Genomic DNA, 16,790 nt, shown 5'->3' on the forward strand with positions numbered 1-16,790 from the left:
GATGCATCATGCTGGGTTTGCCATCATAACCATCATCATACTTTGATTAAGTTTTCCTAACTCTTTCCAGTTCCTCCAATGCTCTTCCTTCACACTGAGACGTTTTCAACAGACAGCAGAGAAAAGTCAATACAGAAGCAGCAGAATCAGAACCAGAACCGCACAAAGAAACGACCCACTAATTCAGATACAACTGCAAACAAACAAATAAAACCGTGAAAGCAGAGCTGATCATTAAATATGACAGATGGGTTTGTAAAACACCTTTTAGTGAAACAGTGGAGGGACAGCCAAGTATCGTCTGCATACGGTGTGATACCAGAGGTCATTTCAGGAAACAACAGCAGAAAACCAGGTGAATATCGTGACAGATATGATCTGCAATAAATAGAAACTTAAGTCTACATCATTAATTGTCTGCTTTGGATTTAGTTATTTACTAATAATCACAATTCAAGCAGCTCTTTGTAGCATGATGCATCCCAGAGGTGGATAGAAGCCACATTGGTATCTTTTAAACAAAAAACTGCTTCTGAGTAGGCATGTTTCACTGTACTTTTTACTTTTACTTTAATGATATTATTAAGTGTTGCTAACTGCTAGCACTTTCACTTAATGAAAAACAATGATGTTCAACCAAAAATGTATTGGACAAGCATCTAGTTTATATCAAAGTGAGACCTCTTGTTTCTACACAATCTTTGGGCTACATGGAGGTCAAGTGTAAGCAGTAAATATTATTAGAAGTACTTTGCATTTGTTTTATGTTTATGTTGCTGCATGTCTTCTCCCTTTCCTGTCAGCTTGCTGTCATAAGGGACACTGGAGCCCACAAAAGACCCCCTGGAGGGGAGAAAACAAACAAACAAAGAAACCCAGCCAATCCAGGAGAGCCATTTATTTTTGTTGGCTCTGATTAGCTGAACCTGTAAGCATGTATTAAAACTGACGGCTATATTTGGCTTTTTAACTATTAAAACACACAGTTCTAAGCATTTTTAGAGGAAGTCTCAAATATTTATGGGTATTTGTGATCCATAACCTCCATGTATGTCACTGTTTTAATGTTGTCCACTATGGTACTGCGATTTATTGTGCCGCCATTTTCGGATCTTCTCCAGAAAACCATCAGAACTTTAGCTCCTGTCAATCAGAACCTGTTTAAACCAGCAACTGAATAACAAACCCAGCAATAGAAAGAAACAAAGAAAAATCAGAGTCCTTTTTTTACGCTAAACTTTTAAAACATTTATTTAGATTTACAGATGATCCAGTTTCATTCGGTTTGACCACAGATAGACGGGAGGACGATCCCTCATTAAACATTAGAAAAACAACCAGTGCCTCCCTGTTCTGGCTTCACAGTGAACTCTGCAGGTCCTACAGGTTAACAGGAGACATGCTGAACCAGCTGGAAAACAAAAGGACAGATGGAGACGAAGAAGCAACATGGTGTTGCTCTGTGTTTCTCCCCCCAGGCTGCGTCATGGTGGTTCTGGACGAGCGGATCAGAGGAAACCTTCTCATCAATCTCCTGCTTCACATCTGAATCTAGAATAATTTCCTCTTTTGACTTTTAGAAAAGCAACATTCAGTTTTCACATCTTTTCTCAACACTATTTAAATTCCCCAGCTTTAGAAGTTATGAGCTTTTCAGGACAAAGTAGAATTAAGCAAAATAAATAAGAAAACATTCAATGAAAAGCTCATCATCTAGATAAAAATCAAGGTTCTGGTGACGGCCTCTCTAAGCAGGAAGACTACGGATTAAAATCCCATCCTGGGCGTGCTGTGGCGGCGTGGGGGACAGCGTGACCCACGTTTGGAGGCCTTCAGTCCTCGATGCGCCCGTCGCAGGTTCGATTCCCGGACCGGGCGACATTTCCCGCATGTCTTCCCCCTCTCCTTCCCCCTTTCCTGTCAGCCTGCTGTCATATAAGGGACACTAGAGCCACAAAAGACCCCCTGGAGGGGAGGGGAAAAAAATCCCATCCTGTTTCCACTTTAACAGGAAAATAAAAGCTTTTATTGAAATAAAACCAAAGCTAAAATGAGGCACACAGTCGGAGAAGCTTTCAGTTTTTCTCCCATGTGAGCTTCCTGTCAGCAGCGACCAGCTTTGATTCCAACCCAGCGGCCATTTTCTCCCTTATCAAAGCAACACCAGACACAGAACGGGGTCAAAGTTCATCAGCAGCATCTCAGCGGAGGGGCTCAGTCAGCGCCTTAACAGGCTGCTCTCCAGTGTGCGACAAGATTTCAGAATAAAAGCCCACTCTGACTGTCCGGTGGGTCAACAACACAGAAAACACGCAGACATGCAGCAGAACCTCCGGCCCGGTCCAATCCAGCCCGGCAATCCTCATGCAGGGATCTGGACCGGCTTTGGGTCGGTAGCTCTGGTTTGGTGGCAGTGTTTGGTTGCGGTGTGAGCGCGCCCAGCGGCCAGCCGGCGCGTCGCTGAAGCAGGAAGTGATGCGTCCATCAGTAAACATCGTCTCACAGTGAGAACCCGGCGGCCCAGAACTCATCAGAACCCGGTTCTGGCTAGACCCGGCGCTATAGCAGCTCCTCGCGGGGCTTCTTGGCCCTTGGGGGCCCCTGGCCGTTGTTCAGGGAGCCGTTCTGGGGCCGCAGCAGGTGGCCGCGCTCCTGGCCCTCGTCACTGTATAGGTCCGAGTCCGAGTGCATGAGGGCCGAGGAGGCGGGGCCGGGGGCCGGCTTCAGGCGCACTGCGGAGGGGCACAGAGGTCAGAGGTCAGAGGTCAGGTCATGCATTCTGTAGGCCTGCAGCTAACGATTAATCTGTTGATTAATTGGATAAAAAATTAGCAATTTCTGCAGGCTGCTTTTTATGACCGAGTGTTAGGGCTTAGAAAAAATAATCATGAGAACAAAATCATCATATTAGAATAAATTGTTATTTAAACTCCAACACAAAAGCTAAAAATAAAAACGATGAATGTTGAACATCTTGTGAAGTTCTACTGTTTTTGGTTTTACAGATTAAGAAATATTTAATCTTTAATCATCAAATTATGAGCAGCAGGAATTTGAAACAACTGAGAAACAATTGATTTATTATGAAGAAATAATCAGACTGATCTCTCGCTCTCAGTAAAATAACTTATCCTGTTATTTTGCAACTTTATTCTGTTATGAATTCATTCTCATAATTTAAAGAAAATCTCTCAGTCTGGCCCTAATGCTCATATATTTTAGACAATTTCAGAAATACATAAATGCTAATAAACAAATAAATACATTTTTTTATCAATCAATATTTTATTCCTCCAAGTCAATAATAACATTCCTTTAGTGATCAATTGGATGTGTGTGTGTGTGTGTGTGTGTGTGTGTTGGTCCTACTGGTTCTGGGCGGCTGCAGCTCCATCACTTCCTGCTCTTCACCTTCCAGAATTTTATATCGAGTTTTACTGCGGCGAACTTTACTCCTTCGTCTTCCAGGAGACAAAACATCATCATCATCATCAGCTGGCAGCCAATCAGCAACCACCAGGATCTGAACTCACCTGTTGCAGCAACACACCACCGCCCAGATCAGCGTTGCCACGGCAACCACAATCAGAAAGGACGCTATGGTTGCGTACAGAACGCTCCACTCTGGAAAGAAAACACGTTACAGTTTAAAGACAGAATCCTCCCCCCCCTTCCCCTCCTCCTGTCCCCCTCCCCTCCCTCCTCCCCCTCCCCCTCCCCCCCCTCCTCCCCCTCCCCCTCCTACCACAGTTGCTCTCTGCGTCTCCCAGCTGGGCTCTCAGGAAGTTCTCCATCCAGAACGGCCGGCAGACGCACTTCCTGGTGAACGAGTCGCACTCTCCGTGTCCGGAGCAGTTCAGCTGGCACACTGAGGAAGAGGAGGGAGGTGAGGAACAGTCTCAGCATCAGACCGGCCTTGCGGCTCCCCCTGCTGGTCCCGGTCGGTGCTGCGACTCACCGACCGTGTCTATGCGCTGAGCCTTGAAGATCAGGAAGTCGTTCTTCTGCCTGCGCAGTTTGCTGCGCAGGCTGAGTGTGACGCTGCGTCCGGACAGCGGGGGGCGCCCCGGACCGCCCGACACCAGGAACACCAGCCGGGTGCTGAGGAAGAGGACAGCTCAGCTTCATCACAGACAAACAGCCGGAGGCCGAGGGGAAGGGGGCGTGGCCAACCTGTGCTCGCCGAAGGCGCCGATCTCCCTGACGATGATGTCACTGTCCAGGACGCCAAGCAGGACGCCGACTTGACGCAGCAGCAGGTCCCGCTGCCGCTGAGTCACCTGGGATACGGAGACCTCCAGGACCAGCTCCACCAGGTCCCGCTGCCACGGGTCTGACAGAGGTCAGGCAGGGGTCAAGGAGAGGTCAGGAGAAGGTCACAGGAAGGAATCGGATCAGTGGGTCGTCAGGTAGGTCTGACTTTAGTTGACTTACTGATAAATTTAAGATTTCATTTTTGGGAAATCTGGATTTTCTCCTTGTGTTTCCATACTTCATAGTGATGTCATCACGCCATGGCGGCCATATTGTTTTACAGCTTCTATTTATATGGATTTTATTTCAGGTCGTCTATGATGGAATATTAAAGCCAGGCTGGAATATTTTATTTTTAAATTAAGAGAAAAAAGTCAGAATTTCATAAAAAGACATGAAATATAATAAAAAGTTAAAATCATAATTCCTTTTAAGTTGAGCATCTTGTTCTTCATCTTTTAACAAATTAATTTTAAAGTTTGAATCATAAAAATATTTACATGAACTGAGCTCACAGCAGATTTTTGACCTTTAAAGTTTTAAACATTTAACTGCTTATTTATTCTGCTAATATTTCTTTACTCTCTTTATTAAACTGCAACGCTGCCTAAGAGAACGGACGACTGAAATAAAAATATTTACTGTGACTGGACCTGGTGTTTTATTTGGAACCCATAAAGCCCCCCCTGGTTGTGACTGGTTCTGGGCGGGTCTCCTACCGGGTCGGACCTCCACGGTTCCCCGGTCTGAGCTGCTCTGTCCTTTGCTGTCGGTCACCTGAAGCGTGAAGCTGTACTTCCCCTCCACCAGGTTCCCCAGGAACAGCACCGCCTGGTGGTCGGAGTTGTTCAGGACGTCCTGGAAGACAAAACCACCACCATGAGGAAACGGTACCAGAACCAGAACCTGGACACGGCAGGTGGTGCAGAACGTCTCACCCCTGCCGCCGGGCTGCTGTCGTCTCGGCTCCACAGGAAGCTCAGGCCACCTTTATCATCCGAGGAGCGCGACCCGTCCAGGGCAGCGGTTCTGACCGGCAGGGAGACGGGCGGGCTGGACAGGACCCAGGCCACAGGAGGCCGGTCCTTTTCTGGGGGGTGACAGGGACAGACAGTCACTGCAGGCCTCCTGATTGGCTCTGTGACCCGGTCCAGAACGGCCCACTGACCTTCTCTGACGATGACCTTCACCGTGTCGCTGCTCTGCAGCTTCCTGTCGTCCGTCACTGTCAGTGTGAATTGGTACTCCCCGACCTCCAGGCCCGTTACCGTGGCAACAGCTTTGTCTGCATTGTTGATCTTCACGCCGTCCGGACCGCTGGAGGAGCAGAAAGGGGTCCGTTTTTAAATCAGGCCGAGTCCAGTGCATCTTCAGAACCAGAACCAGAACCAGAACCCACCTGGTCTTGGTCCAGTGGTAGGAGGCGATCTTCTGGTCGTCGCTGCTCTTTCTGCCGTCCAGCGTGGTTTCATCCACCGGCAGTGTCAGCTCCTTCTCCGGCCCAGCGTCCGCCACCGGAGGCTGGTTGTTCTCTGCAGCAGAACCCAGCAGAACCATTAGAACCCAGCAGAACCATTAGAACCCAGCAGAAATACCAGAACCAGTTTAAAATGTCTAGTTTTTCTTCCTTTGTCCAAATGTTTAAGAACTAAAGAGTGTGAATACTTTCTGCAGTGTTTTTTGGCAGATCGACCAACAGGAAGGTTCTGGTTCTATGAAACATACGGAGGCAGTTCTGACCCGGTTGCACGATGACGGTGACCTTGGATGTGTCCTGCTGTCCTGCCGAGTCCGTCACCGTCAGCTGGAAGGTGTAGTCTCCCTCCTGCATGGCCGACAGCTGCAGGATGGGCGTCCGGACGCCCTGGAAACCACAGGACATGGTGAGGCCGGTGCACCGGGACCGACCCATACCGACCCGGCGGCGCTGCAGAACCTCACCTGCATCTCCACCACCTTGTCCTTGCTCTCCGGGCTCAGCGACCATTCGTAGCTCAGGTTGTCGTGGTCGTCTGTGCTCTGGTTGCCGTACAGCGTGATGGAGTTCCTCGGCAGCTGGATGGCCTGGAGAGAGACACACAGCCCGTTGGGATTGGCACCGCCTGCGGCCCGGTTCTACGGCCCGGTTCTACGGCCTGGTTCTACGGCCCGGTTCTGCGGCACACCGTTGTGGCCAAAATTAAGACTGCTGTTCACCCAGTAGAGGCTGCTGCCTTGTTCCAGAAGGTTTTATCCAAAGTTAGCTACTAATCTGATTAATGATTGACCAACACCAGTAATTGGGTGGGAGAAGACTAGCTAACGTTAGCTTGGAGAGGCTAACAAGTATCATAGCTAGGTTGGTAATCCAATGGGTTGCCTTTTCCTCTACTATCCATTAGCATATATATGCTAGTGTTAGCATTAGAGAGGTTGGGGTTTAAACTGGATAGGCTAGTGCTAAGCTATCCAATGCTAGTTGCCATATAGGCTAGCAACTAGCATATCTAGGCTAACTCCATTGAATTGCCTACTTCTTCTGTCCATTAGCACAGATAGCATTAGCAAACATTAGCATTGAATAAGCTGGTGTTTAAATTGTACAGGCAACTACAAGTGTATACACGGCTAACATTAGCCATGGATAGGCTAACATCTAGCATGCTTTGGCTGGTCACCCGAGCACTGAAGTTTTTAACCTAGAGCTAATTAAAGGGTATAACATTAGGTGCTTTAGCCATTTAGCCAGCATGTTTACGCTTAGCGCCGCTTTGGATTACAGTAAACAAAAATACAATCCATCTGGAGCATGGTGCCTACTGGTACCTTATGCTAACCATTTATCTTGAAAATTTTTTCTATATCAGGCTAGACATGCTAGTTGTTAGCCTATCCATTGCTAACACAAGCCTACCCAGTGTTAATGGTAGTTTTTCAAATATATTATTATTAATAGTAGCCTATCCAATGCTAATGCTAACTGAACTAATGGTAACACCAGCATATCTAATGCTAATGCTAGCCTATCCATTATATGGACAGCAGAGGAAGTAGGATGACCAGCCTAAGCATAAGCTTCTCCAAAGCTATTGCTAGCTATTACTCTCCTGCTCAGCTAGTGATGACGGCCAATCATTAATCAGGTCAGTAGCTAGCGTCAGAGCAGAAGTAGCCTCCTGGGAACAAAGAAGTACTCCCCGCTGGGTGGAGAATAGTCCAAGTTTTGGCACTGTTGGCGCGCCATACAGTCCAGAACCAACAGGAAAAGGTTTCTGACCTGGTTTGGGCCGGCGTTGGCTACAGGCTTGTAGTCTGTGGCTTTGTTGACGGACAGGTTGGCCTGGGTCGAGTCCGTGGCGCCGTCCGAATCCGTGACGGTCAGACTGGAGCAAGAGGAAAACTCATTCACAATTTTTCACTCAGAGAAAAGTTCTGGTTCGCAGCTTTACCCTCCTGGACACAGTCAGTGTTTGGACCAGAACCTCAGCAGAACCGGCCGGGTTCCTCCACCCGCACCTGAACGTGTAGTTCCCAGGAACCAGGTTGGTGAGGGTGAGGATGGGCGTGTTGGCAGAGACCTTCTCCTCCCTCAGGGGACCTTTGACCTCCTCCCAGTGCCAGGTCACGACCTTGTCATCGTCGGTGCTCTCTGCGCAGGGGAAGAGGAGGAGGAGGAAGGTTTGGGTCAGCGCCGTGGCGGCTGGCAGCGTTTGAGTTGAGTGAAATCCACTCACGGCTGCCGTCGATCACCGTGGAGCTGGTCGGCAGGGAGATCTCCTGGTACTTGGGGGAAACCATGGCGACCGGGGGTTTGTTTACGCGCGGCTCTGCCAGGCGGAAAATGAGGCGTTAAGTGGATCACTGAGCAGAACCAGAACCGGTCAAACACATTCATGCGACCTCATCTACTCATTTATCAACTGTTTGTGGCCCTTTAAATGATTTTGTTCGGCTTAAGACCAAATTTTAAAAAGTAACAATTTGTCCAACAGAACAGAAAACAACTGATGACCTAAAAAGGTTTTAATAAGGCAGGTGTAGTTCTGTTTGGGTCAATGATGCACATTTCATAAACACTTACTTCATTGATGAGCAGCTAAGATCAAAAGAATTTTATGAAAATTTTGCATTTTCAATAAATAAATAAATATAAATTGTCATATAAATGAATGTATATTTCTTCTTTCAAGCAGCTGCTCCTCTAACTTATTTTACCCTCCAGGTCCGTCCACCACTATGAAGTTTTTCTGTGTCTCTGCTGATTGGTTCTGCAGAGCGGGTCGGACCTCCAGAACCTTCAGCTTTCTGACATTCCTCCATCGCTCCTCGTTTCTTCAGTCACCAGGGAATCGGGACGTTGATAAAAATGATTCATGGGTTTAAAACCGGCTCCAGGTGAGTTCAGGCCTGAGCAGAACCTGAACAGAACCTGAGCAGAACCTGAGCAGAACCTGAACAGAACCTGTCTCCCGTCTCACCTGGTCTGACGGTGACGTTGACGTAGCCCCGCCCACGAGCGCCGTCCCCGTCCATCACCGTCACCTCAAACTCGTACAGGCCCACTGTTAGCTGGAGGGTGGGAGAGGAGGTCAGACAGGACCAGAACCAGAACTAGGACCTGAACCAAGTTCAGAACCAGAACCAGCACCTTGCTGAGCTTCAGTGTTTGTCCCTTCTTTCCCTTCTTTCCCTCCATCTCTCCGTTGTAATTTCTGGGATGCGTAGTCAGTCGCCATTCGAAGGTGTAGCTACTTCCTGCAGAGAACCAGACGTGGAGCATCATGGAGGGAAGCTCCGCCCCTCTCCATGATGCCCCGCCTCCAGGTGAGACCTTACCTGCCACGCTCCGGCCGAAACCACCAACTCCCTGACTGCTGGAGGAGAGCAGGACCAGTGAGCTGCACGGGGCGTTCACTGTCGCTCAGGAAACGGGCGCCGAGGAAACGGGCGCAGGAAACGGGCGCCGCTCGCCAGGAAACGGGCGCTTCGCTGTCCGCCAGGAAACGGGCGCCGCTGAGACTCAGGAACGGCGCCGCTGCTTCGCTGTCGCCAGGAAACGGGCGCTGCCGCTGAGACTTCAGGAACGGGCGCCGCGTCGCTGCCGCCAGGAAACGGGCGCCGCGTTCGCTGTCGCTCAGGAAACGGGCGCCGCGTTCGCTGAGACTCAGGAAACGGGCGCCGCGTTCGCCGTCGCTCAGGAAACGGGCGCCGCGTTCGCCGTCGCTCAGGAAACGGGCGCCGCGTTCGCTGAGACTCAGGAAACGGGCGCCGCGTTCGCTGTCGCTCAGGAAACGGGCGCCGCGTTCGCTGAGACTCAGGAAACGGGCGCACCTTGCTGCCGCCAGGAAACGGGCGCTTCTTTCGCTGTCGCCAGGAAACGGGCGCGTCATTGCCCGCCAGGAAACGGGCGCTGCTTCGCTGCCGCCAGGAATCATGGGCGCCGCCGCGCATCGCCAGGAACGGGCGCCGCTTCGCTGAGACTCAGGAAACGGGCACCGCGTTCGCTGTCGCTCAGGAAACGGGCGCCGCGTTCGCTGAGACTCAGGAAACGGGCGCCGCGTTCGCCGTCGCTCAGGAAACGGGCGCCGCGTTCGCTGTCGCTCAGGAAACGGGCGCCGCGTTCGCCGTCGCTCAGGAAACGGGCGCCGCGTTCGCCGTCGCTCAGGAAACGGGCGCCGCGTTCGCCGTCGCTCAGGAAACGGGCGCCGCGTTCGCTGAGACTCAGAAACCACGGCTCCACAGCGGTTTACGAGAAAGAAAAAAAAAAAAAAGATGTTGTTTCACAACAAAAACATTTGAAAGTTACGGCTAAAATAAACCAACACAAGACGCCCAACATTCCTGATTTTAACTATTTATCATGTTTTGTGTTGCAGTTCTCATGAAATTACTATATTATTCACTTGAATCTCCCAAACGGTAAATGTAATTATTGATGGATTAATGGCTACATGTTTGTGCTGCAGCAGATGATGCCGCTGCAGCATCGGTTGGCTCCATGAATCTGTGAGATGGAGGAGTTTGTTCCGACTGCAGCTGATCGTTTCTGGTTTGCAGATATTTGCTCAGCTCACAGGAACTGATAACTCAGTTCTTCCTGTTTGCGCCGCGCCGCATTCCAGCTGTTGACACTAAAACGCCTCCGGATCTGGGAAAACTGCAGCTGACCTCCGGCGGGGGGGCAAAGTCCACGCTCCCACCTGCAGGTCATGTGACGCCTCTGCTGCCTCTCACCTGCGGGGGGCGGAGCCACAGTCGTGTCGTTGAAGGCCTCGGTGGGATCGACGGTGGCGTTCTGCGGCAGCGGAACGGGAACGCCGTCTGAGCTGCCATTGGCCGGCAGGTTGAGGTTCTGGTGGGCGGTCGGCAGCAGACTGGAGCTGCTGGGAGCTGTGGAATCTGTGGGAGCTGTGGGAGCGGCGTGCAGCGTCTCCTGCGCACACAGATTCATGAAGGAAACGAATCAGAACCAGAACAGAACCGGAATCTGCTGCGGGAGCGTTGTTCTATGGCGTTACCATGGTGACGAGGTCGCGTCTTCCTGCATGTCGAGGATTCCTGCGCCTCATCCTGACCGGATCCTGCAGGAGGAAATAAATCTGGATGTTTTTGGGTTTCAGTGATGTCATCGCGCCCATGGCGGCCATCTTGACAATCATGTTCTCTTATTTACACTTTGAATTCAGGTGGAATATTAGAGCCAGTTCAGAAATTTTAAGTTTAATTACAAGAAAAAAGTCACGACTGAACTTGAATAAAATAGTATTAAAAAAAAAAATCTTTATGAGAAAAAAAAAGTTTTTATGACTTTTGAACATCTGGTGAAATTAAGACTTAAGAGTAACGGCGGGATAAAAAGAAGGAAAAAATTGTAATGATTGGTGAATAAAGTACATTTTATAATAACGCCGACACAAAAATGAAAACTTAAAGTGACTAATGTTGAGCATCTGGAGAAGTTATATTTTCATATTGGTTTAATTAAATACTTTTGCCACATCTGCATCATTTTTTTCCCTCCCCTCCAGGGGGTCTTTTGTGGCTCTAGTGTCCCCTATATGACAGCAGGCTGACAGGAAAAGGGGAAGACATGCGGCAAATGTCGGCCGGGTCCTGGAATCGAACCTGCGACCGCCGCTTCGAGGACTGAAGGCCTCCAAATGTGGGTGGCGCTGTCCCCCACGTCACCACAGCATCATTGAATCTTTTTTGGAACAAAGAATCACAAACTGATATGGATGTTTAGAACTCTAGAAGCTTTTTTCTCATTAGAACTTTTTTTCTGTTAAATTTGCTAATATTCTGACTTTTTTCTTATAATCAAGCTAATTTTCTCCCGGCGATAAAACGAGCGCCACCTTGGCCAGCAGCTGCAGCAGCCCCAGCGACTCTCGGTGAGGCTGCGGCAGCGCGGAGACGCCGCAGCCGTCCGTCCTGGAGCAGCCCAGCAGCACGCAGCGCCCCCCGACGCTCCACACGGCGCCGCAGCCCGGCCGCAGGCAGCACTTCTCCCAGCAGGTGGCGCCGCCTCGGCCGGACGCCAGCGGGAACCAGCCCAGGCTCAGGGTGCTGCTCCAGTGGATCCCCAGGACGCCGCCGGAGACCCGGCACAGGGCGGCCGCCTGGCCTGGAGGAGGAGGAGTCAAAGGGTCAAAGGTCGCAATTCATGCCACACGCAGCAGAAGAATCCAGACAGAGAATCTAAATGACCTGAAAGTAACGCAGTAATGAAAGCAGTCAGTGAACGCATCACGTTCCACACGCAACACATCCGACTCCACGTCCAGACAGAACCGGGTCAGAACTGAATCAGAACCGGGTCAGAACTGAATCAGAACCGGGTCAGAACTGAATCAGAACCGGGTCAGAACTGTCTGTTTTATTTTGTTTATGAATTTTTTGTGTTTCAAATAAAGTTATTGGGAAAACAAAGAGGCTGTGTCGAGAGGAAACGGAACTGCTGCGTTTTCACCCACTTCAAAATAAGAGCATGAACATAAACATTGATGATCCAAATTTACCAAACAGCCAATTAAATTAGCGCGTTAGAATTTATCTGGAAACTTTAATAACGGTAAAGATAAACTTTAGTAATGACGCTAAAGTGCTAACACGCTAATTAGCTGCTAGCGTGTTAGCAGATGTTTGGTTTTAGTTCAGCTTAATCAGAAACCTTCGGTTCCGTCTCCTGGTGGGACAGATGCACTGAGGCCCAACTGGACTCGGACCCCACCTTTGACTGCTGTTGCCATGGCAACGTGATGGGGTCATAGCTGAAGGCAACGCCACACAAAACCCTGCAGTTCGTCTGTCCGCCATGTTGGCTGGCTTACCTGTGGGCGGAGCCAGGAGCCACAGGCGGGCCAGCAGCAGCAGGTGAGGCCAGCAGGTGAGCAGGCCGCCGGACATTTTCCACCTGGTACCAGAACCTGCAGGATGTTGGACTTAAAATTACTACTTTATCCTCCAAATATTACAATTTCTTTCCTGTATTGTTACAACTTTATTTTCATATTGTTATCATTTTGTTGTTGCAATTACATTTCTTTTTCATATCCTGGCCCGAAAACAGTCATGAAACTGAAATGATTTTTTTATAATAAAGAATAACATTAGAACCATTTAGTAAATAAATATAATGAAGAAATACATTAATTACAAAAAATAATAATCAAATAAATAAACTATAAATTAAAGAACAATAAATTAGACATAAAAAGTACAATTAATTTTTTTAAAAGTTACATTTGAATAAATTTACAAATAAAACAAAATATGATAAAATAGACAAAAGATGAAATAAATATTTATCTTGTAAATGTTTCCTGGATAATTAGCTGCTCACCTGGTTCTGGTTCTGGTTCTGGTTCTGGTCCTGGGACGGAAGAGCAGATGAAGATGAGGAAGAGGAGTTAGGTTGGCAGTGAGCTGCAGTGAGGCGATGGGTGAAGACGGGTCGACACCAGAACCCTGACCGTCAGATCCAAAATGGCCGCCTCTGGAGGCGCTGGCGCCGCGCTGCGGAGCGAAACATCGGATCAGTGGGCAACCAGAACCACCATAGCAACAGTAATATGAGCTGTAGAGAACTGCAGAACCAAATCCACAGGTTCTGATCCGGGCATCGCCATGGCAACGAGTAACAACAACGTCACAGTCACACGGTCCTCTAAACCCGAGAGCTCAGACAGATGAGAGGAAAAAATAGAACATTTTATCTTATATTTTTCATCATAATTTCTGTTTTGTTAGATAAAAGAAAAGTTGAAATAATTTCAGATTTTCTGATTGGCTGCCAGTCAGATTCATAAAGCTGCTTTTCTCCTCAAGAAAGAAATGGAAACATTTCTGTCAAGAAAAACACCAGAGGGGCTCTGCAGCAAAACCGTGGAAATAAAATTACATCTGATTCATATGAAATCAAATTTTAAATATGTAATATTTACAATTTGAAATACTAGAGTACCTAATTTATTTACTTTGGATCAACATTATTAGCTTTTTCTTCTGGTGTTTGTTATTTTGTTTGTATTTCCTTTTAATTCCTTTGTGTTGCTCGTTGCTGAAAATGTGCTATAGAAATAAAATGACCTTTAAAATATGACATTGTGTTTGTTAATAAAGTCATAATGTATTATCTGATAATGGACTAAAATCAGATGGAATTAGATTATTTGTGCTGAATGAATGTAAAAATTATTGAATGGCTTTATATGCTGTTATTTATTAAACTTATATATTTTAGTTTATATTTATGTTTCTTTACATGTTTTGTAATCTCTGGGTTTGCAAAGAGGTCAGAGGTCACAGTGGTTTGGAGTCATGGCATGGAAACGTTTGGGAACCCCTGAGCTAACCTCCAACTGGATCAAACTGGGTCAGCAACAGAACCACGACCCGAACACAGCAGCAGAGCTACAACGAAACCAGGCCTAGTCAAAGTCCAGAGCTCAGCCTGGGGCGGGACCTCTGCCAGTGTTTACTCTTCTTCTTCAGTGAATATCCTGCGGTAGCGTGACCAGAACAGCAGGACTCAGTCTGTCAGCAGAATAAAACCTGGTTTTGCCTTGAGCTCCTGCAGCCGGTTCTGTTTCCGGTGCAGTGATCCGGGCCGGACTCGCCCGCACGGCTCCGTCTAGTTCTGATATTTGTTTTCTGCCGCAGTTCTGCTGGCGGCTTTTCACACATGCTTCTAGTTTCTGCCTTTCCTCATCTGCAGATTCTGCTTCTGCCAGAGATCCGACACTTAATGAGTCAGCTTTAAGCCACAGCTTTTGTCCTAATTAAAGTCAGAGAAAAGCTGAACAGAGTCAGAGGTTCTGCAGGAAGAATCCCTGAATGTGTTTGGAGCAGAAGCAGAGGGTGGTCCAGGAGGGTGGCGGCAGACTGGAGGTGGTTTGGTCACATTCCTTCATTCTGGATTAAATAAAATGAAGTAAAATGCTAATGTTAGCTAAATGCTACCATTAATATGTAGGCTATGACTTGCATGTTTTACTTAGTGCAATTACAATGCAGACATTAGTAAATAAGAATCAGAATTCCTGTTGGCAACAGTTTAGCAAACCTTTCCAACAGCAAGATGTACAATAAAACACTGAAGATTAGCATGCTGACTATTATTGACTACACTATGTTACGTTTAGCTCAAAATGAACTACAACACTAATGTTAGCTTAACTGCTACCATTAGTGTGTGGGTAATGCTAACACTGACTTTCTGCATTTGGTAAACAAACATTAGTTAATAAGCTAAAATTAATTGAAATGCTTCGATTAATATGTGGCTATCATAGCATGTTGGCTAACATCTATAAAACAATGGAAAGTCAATGTCAACAGTGGAAAAATACAGTAATGAAGAAGCAATAAAAGGATTAGAGGGGCCCATCACTGAGCCCAGATGGGCCCCATCACCTAGAGCCCCATCACTAAGGGCCCCATCACTGAGCCCTGAAGGGCCCCAACACTGAGCACAGAGGGGCCCCATCACCTAGAGCCCCATCACTAAGGGCCCCATCACTGAGCCCTGAAGGGCCCCAACACTGAGCACAGAGGCCTGACAGAACCCGGCTGGATCTCTGAATCCGGACCAGAACTTGATGCTGGGTCTGCATTCAGCTCGAACAGGCCCACGACGGGAATAAACTGGAGGAAATTCCGACATGTGGAAGATCATACACCGTGGATTTGACAGGCGTGTAAACATCAGTCCGCGGTCACAGCGGGACGGCCGGAGCCGCCGTGGAGTGGGTCGGGTCTGCTGCAGCAGGTTGGCACTGACAGCCCGGTACCGCAGGTTCGGTGAGGCTTACCTGTTTAATCCGGGATCAACCGCACTGAGGCACCTTCAGGCTAACAGCTGCGGTCATCTCTCCAGGAACCGGGGCTGGATCCGAAGCTCGTTCCCGGTCCGGGGGTTCTGCCAGGGGTGAGGCCGCCTCCCAGGGTTCGGTAGCGGAGATGTACCGCTGGTTCTGGCCCTCTGTACCGTAAAATGGGTCAGAGCGGATCTGTACAGCTGATGAGTGACGGATCAACGATGTAAAACACAACTTCCGGTAGAGGGATTTTCAACTTAAAAGTCTAAAAGGAATCAAATGAAGGGAACAGTTCGAGTTCCCTTCAATACTTTCATCGGGATAGACTCGTTACAGGTTAGGTTCTGTTATATAACCAGTCAAATGGTGGATTTAAATCTTTATTCACCTGAATATAACGAAGTTTTATCAGACTTCCGCTTTGCGTCACCTGGCGGCAGCTTGGCGCTACTACAGCAACTCGGCTGTACTCTGTTCTGATTGGCTGTTTTCTTAAAAGGTGACTGATGACGGGTTTGGAAGTTAAAGTATGGAAAACCATTTTGATCAATATTTTTAAATGTCTTTGAGACCAATCCATAACATGCAGCTGATTATTTATTTAGTTTTAGCTTTAATCAGTCCGTCACAGATACCAGAGCGAACCCTGGACCCACCTCACACAGTCAGACATGACAGTGTTGTTTGGAAAGATAATGTTTTTAGAGAGAATGCCTGCCAACGCCATGCAGAAAGGTCCCTGGGCAAGATTCAAACCTACAACCCTGACAGCTAATCCGCCCTACAGCCTTTATGTTAATGAGTTCAATAACATAATGCCTGGTGTAACCGGAGGATCGGGTGGATCCAGTTATACAACCTTCTACTGACTGATTCTCTAATCAGAAACCATTTAATTCCTCAGATTATGGACAGTAAATAAGGCTGAAAAAGAGTCACAGGTTGCATCTCTTACATTCAGCCGGTAGATCACCCAGGAAGAAATGACGACAAGGTGGTGTGGGAGGAGATTACCTCTGGAACACCGCACTACCCTGTGGGAGCGGGTTATTGAAGTTTATGACGTCATCAATTGCCGTAGATGTATTTTTAAAAAAGGGGAAAAAAAGGTATTACTAAAAATATAAACACCGGAAATCCAAACCACTCCCTGGAATACAACGCTTCAACGTTTCTGTCTCCGGCTGACGCGCCGGCTGTTAAACGATGCACACACCCAGTCAAATGCCTCGTTTT

General features: G+C 48.0%; 1 protein-coding gene across 1 annotated transcript; it reads right to left on the reverse strand.

Moving 5' to 3' along the window:
• Nucleotides 1-1,222: 1,222 nt before the first annotated feature.
• On the reverse strand, nucleotides 1,223-9,031 carry kiaa0319l (KIAA0319-like ortholog). Its single transcript, XM_044139490.1, has 17 exons — nucleotides 8,882-9,031; nucleotides 8,712-8,802; nucleotides 7,968-8,060; nucleotides 7,750-7,882; nucleotides 7,511-7,616; nucleotides 6,196-6,318; nucleotides 5,995-6,118; nucleotides 5,654-5,786; nucleotides 5,423-5,571; nucleotides 5,193-5,344; nucleotides 4,974-5,112; nucleotides 4,174-4,333; nucleotides 3,959-4,101; nucleotides 3,746-3,868; nucleotides 3,534-3,624; nucleotides 3,370-3,461; nucleotides 1,223-2,732 (listed from the first exon to the last, which is right to left on the reverse strand). The coding sequence occupies exons 1-17, from the start codon at nucleotides 9,014-9,016 to the stop codon at nucleotides 2,560-2,562; spliced, it is 2,160 nt and encodes a 719-aa protein (XP_043995425.1). The 5' UTR covers nucleotides 9,017-9,031; the 3' UTR covers nucleotides 1,223-2,559.
• Nucleotides 9,032-16,790: the final 7,759 nt, after the last annotated feature.

The sequence above is a fragment of the Gambusia affinis genome, linkage group LG14, assembly GCF_019740435.1.
Source record: "Gambusia affinis linkage group LG14, SWU_Gaff_1.0, whole genome shotgun sequence".
NCBI classification, from domain to species: Eukaryota; Metazoa; Chordata; class Actinopteri; order Cyprinodontiformes; family Poeciliidae; genus Gambusia; species Gambusia affinis.

Bases quoted from the DNA above. Each gene is read 5' to 3' on its own strand.
- kiaa0319l (XM_044139490.1), bottom strand. From the start codon at position 9,016: ATGATGCTCCACGTCTGGTTCTCTGCAGGAAGTAGCTACACCTTCGAA. The intron at 6,319-7,510 runs GTCAGAAACCTT...GTCTCTCTCCAG, and splicing joins CCAACGCCGGCCCAAACCAG to GCCATCCAGCTGCCGAGGAA. The intron at 5,572-5,653 runs GTGGGTTCTGGT...CTGCTCCTCCAG, and splicing joins TACCACTGGACCAAGACCAG to CGGTCCGGACGGCGTGAAGA.